Source organism: Portunus trituberculatus, chromosome 18 (genome assembly GCF_017591435.1).
Source record: "Portunus trituberculatus isolate SZX2019 chromosome 18, ASM1759143v1, whole genome shotgun sequence".
In the NCBI taxonomy this organism is placed as follows: Eukaryota; Metazoa; Arthropoda; class Malacostraca; order Decapoda; family Portunidae; genus Portunus; species Portunus trituberculatus.
This window is the reverse complement of record NC_059272.1, coordinates 18,651,720-18,665,985: the sequence shown is the minus strand read 5'-3', so window position 1 is coordinate 18,665,985 and position 14,266 is coordinate 18,651,720. Positions and strand designations below refer to the sequence as shown.

Below are 14,266 nucleotides of genomic sequence, written 5' to 3'. Positions count from 1 at the left end.
TTTGTTCATCACGCTGCCAGAATAACAGTGATATTAATTAAAGTGTATACGCCCTTACAGCTCTCTCTCTCTCTCTCTCTCTCTCTCTCTCTCTCTCTCTCTCTCTCTCTCTCTCTCTCTCTCTCTCTCTCTCTCTCTCATCTTCTTAGCTGTATTTAACTTCCTCACTGCCTTTATTTAATTCTCTTTGTTATATTTCCCAGTTTCCTCCACCGGACACCTCTATCAAGTTCTTTCCCACGCTCATTCCTCCGTCCTTCCCTTCTACGCCCTATTCACTCATCTCTTTCTCTCCTCTCTTGCTCGCTCACCTACTTTCCTCATTCCTTTTCCTTCCTTGCTTTTGCCATTTATTTTTATTTGTACTGTGCATTCTCCTTCCCCTCTCTTCCTGACTCACTGTTCTCAATTTATACCTGTATGGCGGTGTTGACTGCCTCTAAATCGTTATGCGAATGCCCATCCTAACTGTCATGGTAACACAAACACACCCACACATGCATAGACAAGCACTGAATTGTCATAAGCATTCTCTTCCACCCACACATGTCTGCAGGACGTGCGTCACTTCCATAAAAGAAAGATGAACCATAAGAAAGAGATCATTCACTTCTTATCGCCATCTGTTTACATGAGACGATGCGATGCAAAACACACACACACATGCACGTCCACACCCAGTCACACACACACACACACACACACACACACACACACACACACACACACGAGGGAGAAAGCCTGTACGTGACGATCGTCTTTTCACGAGAGAAAGCAACTGCAGGCGACACATTTTTCCGCAACAGGCTGAGACGTGACGGAACTCTCTCCTGACCATTCTCTACCCTGCAACTGTCACCCGGAGCTGCCATCACCACAAGTTGCCCCTAGACAGGCTGCGAGTGCACGACTATTTCTGGCAAGGACTCCTGGTGGGCCGGCACATCTCTACCCCTAACCTGCCAACAGGTGTTCTGTTTCCCTGATCCATTACGGCATCATTGTGTTGCCAGCGCGCGTGAAGGCTAGTGGAAGGGCGTGCCGGTTTTACGGGGAGGTGCAGCGTGGGTGTTGCTTCACCACGCCTATACCATGAAAGTCAGGCAGGCGACCCGGGAGCTATCTTCATGCTTCTCAGAAACATCAGAACCTCAGCTGACTCAGTGAACACACACACACACACACACACACACACACACACACACACACACTACTCGCATCGACTACCGCCCCCGCAAACTCTCTCCATCTTTGGGTGTCACTTCTAATCGCGGCAGCAGAAAAAGAAAATGTGGGTAAAGAAGTTAACATTTCCTCGTGGCTTGAAGGGAGAGAGAGAGGGAAAAGAGAACACCTATCTAGGAGCGGCTTATCCCACCAGACCGCCAGACACAGACACCACGAGTCACTCCATTATCGACCACTTGCCACTGGGAAAATCGTACCGTTAACGATTTGCTAACACCCCGTAATGACCTCCGCTTCAGCCGGCTCCCTCACACCTGCCTCACCACGCTTCGCCTCGTCCATTGACTGCCAGAATACTACAATTTTATGAACGCCTCTCACACTTCCACCAGTTGTGCCGCCTAGTGTAGCACCAAGCCACTATGACACCGTGGAGAGAGTAGGTTATATCATTACTACTACTTCACAGTGTATACAATTTACAAGAAAGTATGGCTTCGCTCACTTTCACATCCTCCATAAATCAGACCCTCAGCAATGCACGTGCCATGAGCCAGAGCGGGGCAAGGAAGGGGAGAGGGGAGGGGTGAGATGGATGCGGCTCAGTACTACTAGCCACTGTGTTCTGCCAATGCTTTGTGCCCACCGCTACTTGACGACCTCGGCGCACCCACTCTGGCAGGAGTGTGTGGTGTGTGCCAGTCTGCGGACGCGCCTTCTCGGAACAACAATGAATAATGTAAGGGGAGATAAAAGCATGGGCGGTAAAGTAAAAGGTGATATCTCAAACACAAAGGAATCAGGCGAAGATAAAACAACACCAGGGATTTTTGGAACGGTGTAGTTTGGTTAAGTTAGATTAGGTTAACTTGATCAAAGCTAACCTAACCTAACCTAACATTACCCACCCAAACAGGTGCGCACTACCACCTACCACGAGACAGGTGTGTGTGTGTGTGTGTGTGTGTGTGTGTGTGTGTGTGTGTGTGTGTGTGTGTGTGTGTGTGTGTGTGTGTGTGTGTGTGTGTGTGTGTGTGTGTGTGTGTGTGTGTGTGTGTGTGTGTGTGTGTGTGTGTGTGTGTGTGTGTGTGTGTGTGTGTGTGCACCGTATCATTCACGTGTCAGATACGCCTCCCACCGCCGCCACCACCACTACCACCCGTGCAGCACCAGTGAAAGTAACAAATGACTGTCTCCGCTGCACAAGAGGAATAAACAAGCGTGTCCCGCCGCGTGTGGTGGGCTAGGTGGTGATGCCTGATGGGGCTAGGACGAGGAAGAGGAGGAGGAGGAGGAGGAGGAGGAGGAGGAGGAGGAGGAGGAAGGGGTGGGGTGCTATACTGAGAAATGTGGGACGCTTTGATACACTCCCCTATACTGAAGGTGAGCTGGTTCTGATCGCCCGCAGTAATCAGACACTCGGCAAGAATGACCTTCCTCTGGCTGGCTGGAGATGTAGAAATGTTACACAAATATTGACCAAGTACGATGCAAATATAGGAGTAGACGTGGAGACTCGTGATTAACGGTGAATAATACATGCTAAAAGATACGATAGTGGAAGAAATGTTGCGTAAATGAATGAAAGAGAGAGAGAGAGAGAGAGAGAGAGAGAGAGAGAGAGAGAGAGAGAGAGAGAGAGAGAGCGTCATAAAAATCAACACGAGGTAACCAGTACTTCCTTCTAGTCAAGCAGTGGGCGTCCCCGTCATGCTGGCCTGAGAGGAACGAATACTGACGGCAGTGCTATAACAACAATACCACACGATTGACTTTAAAACCCCTTCAGTACTGGAACGCATTTTTACTTTGAGTTTTGAGTGTGATTAGACGATTTTATTGACATTAGAAAGGATCAGAAGATTAATGGTCACAGTCTTCACTATTTCAATCCCCACATGAGTTTCGGAAGCTGCATAAAATCACCAGATAGTAAGCAAGATTAATATGATAACGCGTCAGAATACTGAAAAGGTTAACGTGGCTGGTGTTCACTGTTCATTTCGACCAGTACCAGTGTGATGAGGGATTATAACAGACTGTACAAGGAATATCATACAGCAACAGACCCTTTAGACTCCCCCAGATTGTTTGATTTCACTACAGTACACTCTAAAGAACTAAAAAAAAAAAACACCAATAAAGAAGAGTTGGGTGTAATCTGCAACTGTTACTATGTGTGTGTGTGTGTGTGTGTGTGTGTGTGTGTGTGTGTGTGTGTGTGTGTGTGTGTGTGTGTAATGGAGGAAGGGAAGAGGATGCGAGTGTATCGTAGCGTGGTAATGTACAGCACCTATTGTGTATGTGTGTATGTATGTATGTAATGGAAATGAATCAAGTAGCGTAGGTCTTCTGTGACTTCAAGCGATACTGAGAGAGCAAGGCGTGTCTGCGTTCTTTCTCCAGGCCAGACTACATATTTCCATACATAAGTTACCTTGAAAGCTGTTCTCCTCATACTTGTCTTTGTTTAGGGAGACAGACCTTCAGTAATGTACATAACAATAAACCGAAAGTCAGCAAGGAATGTCCAGCGATTTAATAGTAGTTTGTGGTTTACAGAGAGAGAGAGAGAGAGAGAGAGAGAGAGAGAGAGAGAGAGAGAGAGAGAGAGAGAGAGAGAGATTTAAAAGAAAGGTAATGGTCGGACATGAATGAGGGGGAGGAGGAGGAGGAGACCACTGTACACAATAAGAGAGAGGAGCGGGACACGTGTCTGTGCATAACACAGCAGCGGTACACGTCCAACAGCACGGCCTGACGCCACAGAGGAAACCGTAACTTAGATCCGTTTCAGCGTCTTATCTTATCTAAACACAAGACAAAGAACAGCGACCCATGAAGCAGCTGGTATGGATTACTGCGGCGGGATTTCCGTGTATTGTCACTAAGTTATTCCAATCATGTGCATTGCCAGGTGTGTGTGGAGTCAATCAGTCACTTCTGTGCACGTGGCTGTCTACTCACCTGTCACATTCACTTGGCGCTCCTCACCTCGGTAACTTCTACACCTCGGAATTTCTAAGTCACTCACACTTAATCGTATCTTTTGCAAGTTTAAAATATTTAGTTAAATTAGAAAACACTTGTCTATTATATATCAGAGAGACGCATGAACGGCAAAATATTGATAAAAGAAAGTCCACATATGGAGTCGCTCCCTATGACAGTCAGAAGTGGTAGAATAAAAACAAGTGTCCAATTTACTCTTTGCCTTATCTTGCTACTCCGCTTCTGAAATGGGTTACCGTTATTCATCTTCTGAGGAATTGTTCACTACAGACAATCACTAAAAACTGATTCATGACGGCATAGTTATTCATGCCATTACCAATCCATAGCACCAAGAAGCCACATGTCACCCCTAACACACTGCACCAAGTCCTTACAACACAAGCATGCATGTATGTACACACGTATGTATTTCAACACAGCCTCTGTTGTGTATACCTGCTCTGTTAACAATGGCCGTCCATTTCCCACATCTTTGTACACTGAGTTCTGTTCCCGGTCCTTGTCTCGTGGAAGTCAGTGTTATGACTTCCGTGGGTGTCCATTGCTCCTATTGGTTACGCACCGCCGCAACACAATAGCCCAGCAGTGAGCAGCTTTGTGGTTACTATTCTTCCACTCGTTACCCAGGCAGCATAGGAGTCGTGCCAGTCCGTGCTCCGCCTCCCCTGCGTGTTGTGTTCAGTGGGACGGTGTCATTCAGAAACTAACCCGTATCTTGAGACGCTTTAAGCTTTCATCAAGACTGTTTCCAAAGGCCACTGAGATGATTAGCAGCATTTTAAACGATGTTCTTTCCACTGATAGAGCAGAATTCTTACTTGACTATCTCTGCATTCATGACAACACTTTCACACACACACACACACACACACACACACACACACACACACACACACGCCTCAGTGGTCAGTCACGGGCGCACAGCTGCCTTTGTTAGCGAAATGCGAACCAATTCATTACCTCCTGACAAAAGAAACCAAAGGAGGGCGGGACGTGAACACACACACACACACACACACACACACACACACACACACACACACACACACACACAGACAGCGGAGATGAACGCCCCCGCATCCACACCATGACGCCTCCATTTTCAGGTTGGCTTCACGTCCTTACAACCTTACATCCTACACCTGCTCCTTAGATCTACCTCCACATGCAGCCACACACGTCCCTGATCCTCACCAGACACCTCTATACCCTCTAAGCCTAAACTCATCTTGTCCATAATCCTATCACCTTGAAGACCCCGCACCCTAACACACCCATACCCTCACACACCCCTGTTTCACTCATACGCACCTTCCCCCTACCTGCCCCTCCCAGCACACCCACCACCTGTCCCTCCCACTGGCGGAAACACGAGGTCCCAGTCACGCGCTGGGTAAATAATCAAGGCCAGACGAAGGAAGACGGGGATGTCACATTATAGGACAGACAGTCATACTAACAGCAAGTGTGTGTGTGTGTGTGTGTGTGTGTGTGTGTGTGTGTGTGTGTGTGTGTGTGTGTGTGTGTGTGTGTGTGTGTGTGTGTGTGTTTCGGCAGATGGTGCCTGAGCTATGCCGGTGGTGGGCAGGAGGATGATGGTATAAGGGTGGGAGGTCAGGGTTGAGGGACCGCCATGCCCCTCCCAGGTCCACCACCACCACCACCACCACCACTATCACCACATGCCATCCTACCCTTTCTACCATACGCACCATGATGAGGCGTGCGGTGTAGTGTGATGTGGTGTGGTGTAGTATAGGCGTCATGGAGTGGCCAGAACAAGGCCTAACTCAAGCACCTTCCTTCCCTTATCTTCAGGCGTTTACATTCCGCTGGTCCACAAAGCACACACACACACACACACACACACACACACACACACACACACACATGATCCACTACGTCTTCAGGCCTCCCATCCTTATCATCTCTCCCTGGCATATCAATCTTCCGTCTCTCAATCTTCTCTTATTTTCACACCTTGCTCCAATATGAAAGACTTGAAGCAACCCATCCTCTTTCACTTCGCAGGTATCATCGTACTTTAAGACCTGTATTCTGAAACGCTTTGCTCTCTCACCATTACTGCTTTCCAAAGGCTCCAGTTATGATAATCGTGTTTTTAAGAGTACTTTTATGGTTCTGGTGATGGACTGACAATATTTTTAGTTTATTGAAAGGAGAAATTGTCCAGAAAACCCGGCTAATTGTGTCTGTGGCCTTGTAAAATTGACGTAGTGAGAAGGGAAGGCTTTTCTGAATACGGGCGTTAGTGTGTCTCCCTGCAAGGAAGAATTAGACATGCGAAGGAGGATGTGAATGAACATTAACTCTGGTGGCCAGTGAGCAGTTTTGCTGTCTACAAGAAATATACATTATACATTAACAGCGCTCCATTATTTGTTATCACTTCTCTTGCCTTATCTCTCCGTATCCTGTTTATTACACTGCAGTTAAGATTTATTGTTCCTTGAGAGTGTTCCTTGAAAGTGAGTGGCAGTGTTAATGTGAGGCGGGGATAGGAGGAAAGGGCCTGCAGTATATTATATTCCATGAAGGGGCTCTTTACGGGGGGAGGGGTGCATAATAGTACTGTCCGGTTAGCCTTATCCTTTTCTACCGTAGTCTTACCCCTGACACTTCTCTAATCCATGGTAGCCTCATAACGTAACACTAAAACCTGATCTTCCACTACTACAAAAGATAAAACAACGGATTTTTTTTCTGATACAAGAGGGAAAAATTTGCCAAATAACAGTATACCGTGTTGCCTCCACAGAAAAAGATAAATTTAATGATCCTCACGTGGAGCTGAGATAACGATCCACGTGGAGCACTAGTCTTTCATGCCCGCGTGGCGACTTCAACTCCGAGGCTCCAGATAAGTGGCCTAAAAATACACTCCTTACCACTACCACCACTACCACCAACAATATGCGGCGTGAGTCTTGGGTCCTCCTCTCCATGAGTGAAGGTGTGAGGGTCGTATGTTGCATAGCTTCAAATGAGATCAATTCTTTTTAGTAGCAAAGCAAACAAGAGTGACTGGTCCTTTCCTTTCTGTGACTGAGCAAAGCAAACAAGAGTGACTGGTCTTTACCTTTATGTGACTGAGAGCAAAGCAAACAAGAGTGACTGGTCCTTTCCTTTCTGTGACTGAGCAAGGCAAAAAAGAGTGACTGGTCCTTTCTTTTCTGTGACTGAGCAAGGCAAACAAGAGTGACTGGTCTTTACCTTTCTGTGACTAAGGAAAGCAAACGAGAGTGACTGATCCTTCCCTTTCTGTGACTGAGAGCAAGGCGAACAAGAGTGACTGGTCCTTTCTTTTCTGTGACTGAGAGCAAGGCAAACAAGAGTGACTGGTCCTTTCCTTTCTGTGACTGAGAGCAAGGCAAACAAGAGTGACTGGTCCTTTCCTTTCTGTGACTGAGAGCAAGGCAAACAAGAGTGACTGGTCCTTTCCTTTCTGTGACTGAGAACAAGGCAAACAAGAGTGACTGGTCCTTTCCTTTCTGTGACTGAGAGCAAGGCAAACAAGTGACTGGTCCCTTTATCTTCTGTGACTGAGAGGCATTATGACAGTAGTCGATGTCCCCTCACATACTCCCACGTGTCTCAGCTTTACACCTTGACGCTTTACAACAGCACTCTACGGATGTGAGATTAGGGCGTTATCTATCTGTATATAGTAACTCGATAACAACACGAACCTCATCACTTGTGCCGGCAAGTGTTATGTTACTTCGACGAATTGTAAAGAGTTCCTCCGTTCAATCTTGTAGTGGCATCTCTAATGTCCCATGTACAATTCTTGGTGCTTAAGTTTACGTTGTTGTTTTTTCTTTTGTTTTACATGAGACTTGTTACTCGTCCTATATCTTTAACGCTGAGCCGTGACGCTGACTCAACATATTCTTTCAGCTGGACACCACTAAGGCTTCAGAGGACAGCCCTGTACTGTTACCCTGACACTGAAGATGGTTTGTGTCGGATTAATGCTTCCTTCTGAGAGGCAAGGAATGTTAATAGCCACTAATCCACTTCTGACCTTCCACTTCGACACACATAGATGTCTACTTGAAACTGTGCGTATGAGACACGACGCTTGAGGTAATCAGATTAAGACCATGACATGATATAGAAGAATTATATACAAACCCGAGTGATGGTGAATGCTGTAATGTAACACTGGAGTACTACTATTAATACTATGGTGGTTGCCTCTTGCGGTCTGCATGCACTCAACATATTCCATTGCAACAGACTCGATACATGCATCTTCTCTCTCTCTCTCTCTAATGATCTCATGCTTAAGTTATACACATCATCGTACATATCGAAGCAAATTTAACAGCTGCAGCAACAATAGCGTGACATTAATGTAGTGATGTGTATAAGTATTAGATAACGCAACATAACAAAATATTAAATGAAATGGAAAAATCCATCTTGAACAATTAAAATTTCCTTGTGAGGTATGGAAGGAAATACTCTAAGGCAGAAATATGTAAGAGCTACAGTATTAGCTTGGCTTGTCACTCTTCATACATCGAAAGGGTGAGGATCCTCAGACGTGTTCAAGTGCTTGCCTTTCCTCTGGCCGGGAGACACCGCCGTTGAGATGGATGACGCGCCTCAGTAAGCAACAAGGGCGGTCCTGGGACGCACCAACCAGCGATCAAGGGTATTGACAAAACAAAGTCTTCAGTAACGCGATGTAAGGATCGAGTTCCGGGGCAGCAAGGCTGAGTCACAGGCGACCTTGACCAGCCATCCTCTCTCCCTCTCCCTTCCCCCCAATACTCCCTCACGCCTCGCACCGCCCCTCGCTCTTCACAACTCTTCCTTTCTCTCGATTATTAAGAGAACCTCAGCCAAAAATAACTCGGAACAACACGGTTTAATATTAATGCAGCATTGCTGACAGATAATGCCGCCACTAACACCACACTCCACGCCCTCATCAGCCCCACACTTGGCAAGGTTGGAGAGAAGTGAGCAGGAAAACGTGACAATAGAGGAAGTAGATTAATAGCTCTAACCAGCAGGAGTGTGACGGGCGTGGGGCGGGCGATGCGGGCCAGCCCCAGGTGAGTCCCCGCCGCCTTGTTGTCATCCTGTGTGGCTGCTGGTGCCTCAGGTAATGTTGGGAGCCACGGCCCCATCTACATATATACACTATAACCACAATTTTCCATACCAGCCACCATTTATACATCCCATAAACAATAATAATAGCTATAGGTCATACCTTTTTTACATATCTTTTATACAAGTGTAGTCAGTCAGTCTCTCTCTCTCTCTCTCTCTCTCTCTCTCTCTCTCTCTCTCTCTCTCTCTCTCTCTCTCTCTTTCTCTCTCATAGCGTGGTAGAATCAAACATCTTTGTAAGCACGTGAAGGTTTACCGCTACTTGATATTCCGTATAATCTCATGGGGAGAGAGAGAGCGGGACGAACTGAGCTGTGCACTAGAGCTATAGATACCCTCACGGCCCACTGTCGCCTGTCACATTCCTCATCCACACCGGGGTCACGGCTCCCCAACACGGCCCGTTAGTCTGCCATGACCCCTCAAACCCTGACCCCTCTCCCTCACTCCTAGCGCACCTTCCATCTCGCCACAGTCCCGTCCTGGCAGCTCGCTCACGTCACTTGTCTCTCCTCGGCCCTCACTCACTGCACTCCTAGCGATGGCAGCGTGAATCATGGCTCAGCTGGTGGCCGGTGGTTATGTGGTGGAGCTCTCTCTCTCTCTCTCTCTCTCTCTCTCTCTCTCTCTCTCTCTCTCTTTACCTCTTCAGGGTAACAGCACCAAAATTCAATTACTTACTTTAAGACTAGACACCTCGGAAACAATAGTGCCTCTCAACCCTTTAGAGAACAGCAACTACGTAGACTATTTCGGAAACATGTCTATGCCCCGTGGCGGTCTTCTACACCAGTTAAAAAAAAAATAACAACAACAACAACAACAACAACAACAACAACAATAATAATAATAATAATAATAATAATAATAATAATAACAGTAATAAATAATAATAATAATAACAATAACAGTAATAAATAATAATAGCGAAATAAAATATAAAAAAATAATCATTCAATCAATCAACGAATGACAAACAAAACAAATAAACAGGTGAATGAATATAGAAGTAAATGTGGTAACGGAAAACAAAGCATTTCATATGAGGACAGTGCTCGGTATGGCCACAACTGAACACCTTTACCCGGAGCAGCGTGGCGTTACTGGAGTGTTGATTAACGCTGCAACAATGCCGCCCTGCCCACTCACCAGCTTGCCGTGAGAGAGAGAGAGAGAGAGAGGAGATGGGGGAAACGGATTATAAGGAGCATTGTTCATATGAGCCAAATAACATTTAAAACCTAGAAAATATCACCTGTTATTACTACCTTCGGTCCACATTCAACCAGAAATCCCGAAAGTCAACTATTTATTAATGTCGTGCAAGTCAGATCTCGTGAAGAGCAATGAACGACAGGATTGTGTGGCTGCCAGCTTAAGAGATCAGAAGACTTCAAAGAAAGGCATAAAGAAATATTGACACCAGATGTTATTGTCGTGGTTTTGATGTGTAAAAGGCTAGAGGGTTTATCATTAGTACTAATACAGTCTTACTAGTTAGTGTCTTGCCATTGAGCCCATGTAGTAAAGCAATGCCCTGGTGACTGGAACGAAAAGGAAAAAACAACCTCCCTTGATATGTTTCGCTGCATCCCTATTCTGTCCAACTCTCTAATACAGGTTTTTTCAACCGGGGTTCCCCGGAACCTTAAGGTTCCGTAAGATGTAAGATGTAAGATAAGGTAATGAACTTTTGACTTTTTATCTAATTTCATATATATACGTAATATAACTAAACACGCACAATATATTATTGGTTATTATAATACTATAATATATTATTTTTCCTTAAACTAGTTATTAAAAATTTTACAATATGATATTTGTCACGTGAAATACGATGAAAATGAAATGAGAAATATATGGTATATAATTTTGTTTTTGCGCAGGGGTTCCTTGAGACATGTCATTCATTTTAAGGGTTACGCAAGGGTAAAACGGTTGAGAAACGCTGCTCTAATACAAGAGTTACCCACTACTCTCAATCATTCTCTGGAACTCCCTGCCTGCTTCTGTATTTCCATCTTCCTACGACATGACTTCTTTTAAGAGGGAGGTTTCAAGACATTTGTCCCAGGTTTCTGGCTAACTCTCTTAATCTTTTAGGGAACTGGCAATCAAGAGGGCCTTTTCTTTTTATTTTTTGTTGCCCTTGGCCAGTTTCCCCTCTTCCATAAAAAAATAAAATGTTAACACCCACCACCACGCAAGGGGTCTCAAGATGGGCGCATCTTACTCCTCTCAACAAACTGTGCTGGATTATAAACAAGTCTAAGTGCAGGTTTTCTCAAGCTCAGCGTTCAGCAGTCGAGATGGAAGGAGGTTATGTAAAGGAACAGTTCACACAGGTATACTTAATGCACACCACCTTCCTCTTTTTTTTTTTTTTTTTTTTACCTTTCCAAACTCATAATCCTCATTGATCTCACTCCCTCTTGCCTAATTTAACCTCCTCCTCTCACATACCCGTTTCTTTTACGATCACCGTAACACATGGGGCGTTCCTCTTACTTTACAATACAATCGTCCTCTCCACACACACACACACACACACACACACACACAGCTCCTCTTTGAAAGTCATGAAGCTGTCAACGCTCCATGAATCTTCTTGGCTTGACAAATTACATAAAACAACACAAAGCATATCCCAACAGGAGAGAGTCCCACGGGTGTCTATAACGGTAACACCCAAGTCTCACGTGGTGCCGCCCTAACACTGTGATGCTCCTCGCTGTCTTGTAGGGAGGAATAGCCTGGTATTGAGTTTGGTTGAAGGAAAGCCACCACCGCACCTGCCAATGAGTGTTTTAAGTGCCAACTAAGAGAGATGAAGCAAGAAGACTCCTTTATTTTATTATATACTTTTGATATCCATGTCAGTTTGTTATTCAGATGGACAGTTATTTGGGTGCGTATGTGTGTGTGTAAAGTACAGACGAAGAAGGGAAACACAGACGTAATGAAGTAAGCAGCTATTGGAGTTCCTTACCACTCCTCTTCTTTGTCATCAGTCAGTGACAGCAAAGTTGCTCTGAGGTCTCTACATATCCTCTCTGAATTTTTATCCTTTACCTTTGACGCAGTGAGTAGATGCTCTTAATTCAGAGGGTGTGCATTGATAAGTAATCGTACTTTCACACGCTGTAGGAGGTGAACAATACATTGAGGCTTGTCGCATGGTGGTGTTGCCAGCAAAGGTAAGACAGCAAGACAGTTGTTGGACTCTACGCTGAATTCCTCCTTGGCACAGTGCCTCCTGTACCTCTCTCCACGCACAAATACCACAAACAGGTGAAAGAAATGTTTGAGCAGCGCAGATGATGTCACCACCAAACATGATTTCTTCAACTTAACTCTTATCTACAATACGCGATGTATGAATGCATCGCTCCAAAGACAAGTCAGGCGCAAGTTGATACACTTGAAGTCTTGCCCAGTAAGAGCCACATCCGCAAATGATCCATCCCACCATAACATGATTGCAAATACCCATTATAAGGACTTGGCATAGTTAAGAATGATCACGTTTACCTTATACAGAGAGCTAACCAGCTGGAAAAACGCTAAACACTGTTTTCTGAAGTTTTCCGTAAAGAAAAAAAATTTATCGATAACGTAATAAAGGCGTGGTAATCCTGCCATATAATAATAATAATAATAATAATAATAATAATAATAATAATAATAACAATAATAATAATAATATCATTATTATTATTATTATTATTAATACGCTTAAACTGAAGCGATTCCAAGACTTGAGAAATCATTGAACAGCCGATTCAAGACAAGAGGAGAGGGCCAGGACATGAGTAGCCTATATAGTGCGGATATGAAGTGATGCCGAGGAACTGTAGTACAAGAAATGACATGAAAAGAAAGAACCTTCCAAAATAACACCAACCTATCTAGTCACCCCTCTGAAGCAGACATGAGGAATGGATGGATTGAAGGATGAAGTGGCGGAAAAAAATATCCTCACTTATCTAACCATGAGAGAGAGAGAGAGAGAGAGAGAGAGAGAGAGAGAGAGAGAGAGAGAGAGAGAGAGAGAGTTACTACTACTATCTGAGTGACATAAACGAAACACTATCCAACTCTACCACCCACTACAGACCACAACCTCGCGTCAAAGTCCACCCCTGCAGTACGGTACTCTAGGTAGCCTTCAAGTCTTCAACTCACGCTTCCTTGCGCCTCTTGCCTCACACTAACTGAAAACAAGGGACGCTCCTCATACCCAGTGGTGAACTCAGGAGTGTTTGCCCAGTGCGATGAAGACAAAACTAATGATGTGATGAGAAGCAGAAAAGATGAGAGCGGATATAAGTGTGGGTGAGAGAGGCGAAAGTGAGAGGCGCGTGCACGAGCTGACCAACAGGTGGGTGACCAAAACTTTCTATCGCTCACCACCATCACCACCGCCGTCGCCAACCTCCGCCTTACCTCTGTTATAAGGGTGACGAAGACACACAGCAACACGGTGATCCTCAATCCACCACACCCACCCATGTTGCAGTGTCTGGTGCACCTTGGTCAGAAGCAAGGCAGCGGGCAGGTATGCATCACCTTTTACGATATGGGTCACACTTTCCCTGATTTATCTATTCGCAGGACACTTACTACACATTTCACTTATTTACTAGAGTGTTCTCTGCACCTATCGTTAGAAATAGTCACTCTAGTATATGTTACTAGATCGAAATAACCATTACGAGTAGACCCCACTCGCAGCCGTCGCACATAGACCCTCCCGCACACACACTCTGCAGGTAACTGAGCGAGCGAGAGCTGTGAGCAGACTCAGCCAGCGACCACCCTCGGCGAGGTGGTGAGAGTGACCGTGAGACCCACAATGCCTCGTACCTGACGCTGCTGCTTACCTCACGCGCCAACTTTTAAATAATCG

The 14,266-nt window shown here is 45.3% G+C and overlaps 1 protein-coding gene across 2 annotated transcripts in view; it reads right to left on the bottom strand.

The window, feature by feature from the left end:
- LOC123505670 (tyrosine-protein phosphatase 10D-like) overlaps nt 1-14,154 on the bottom strand; it is a 52,446-nt gene extending 38,292 nt beyond the window's left edge. For both annotated transcript variants that reach the window (XM_045257302.1, XM_045257301.1), the window contains exon 1: nt 13,804-14,154. In XM_045257302.1, the coding sequence (XP_045113237.1) occupies nt 13,804-13,869 (66 nt within the window). In that variant the 5' untranslated portion in view covers nt 13,870-14,154. The remainder of the gene's footprint in view (nt 1-13,803) is intronic.
- Nucleotides 14,155-14,266: the final 112 nt, after the last annotated feature.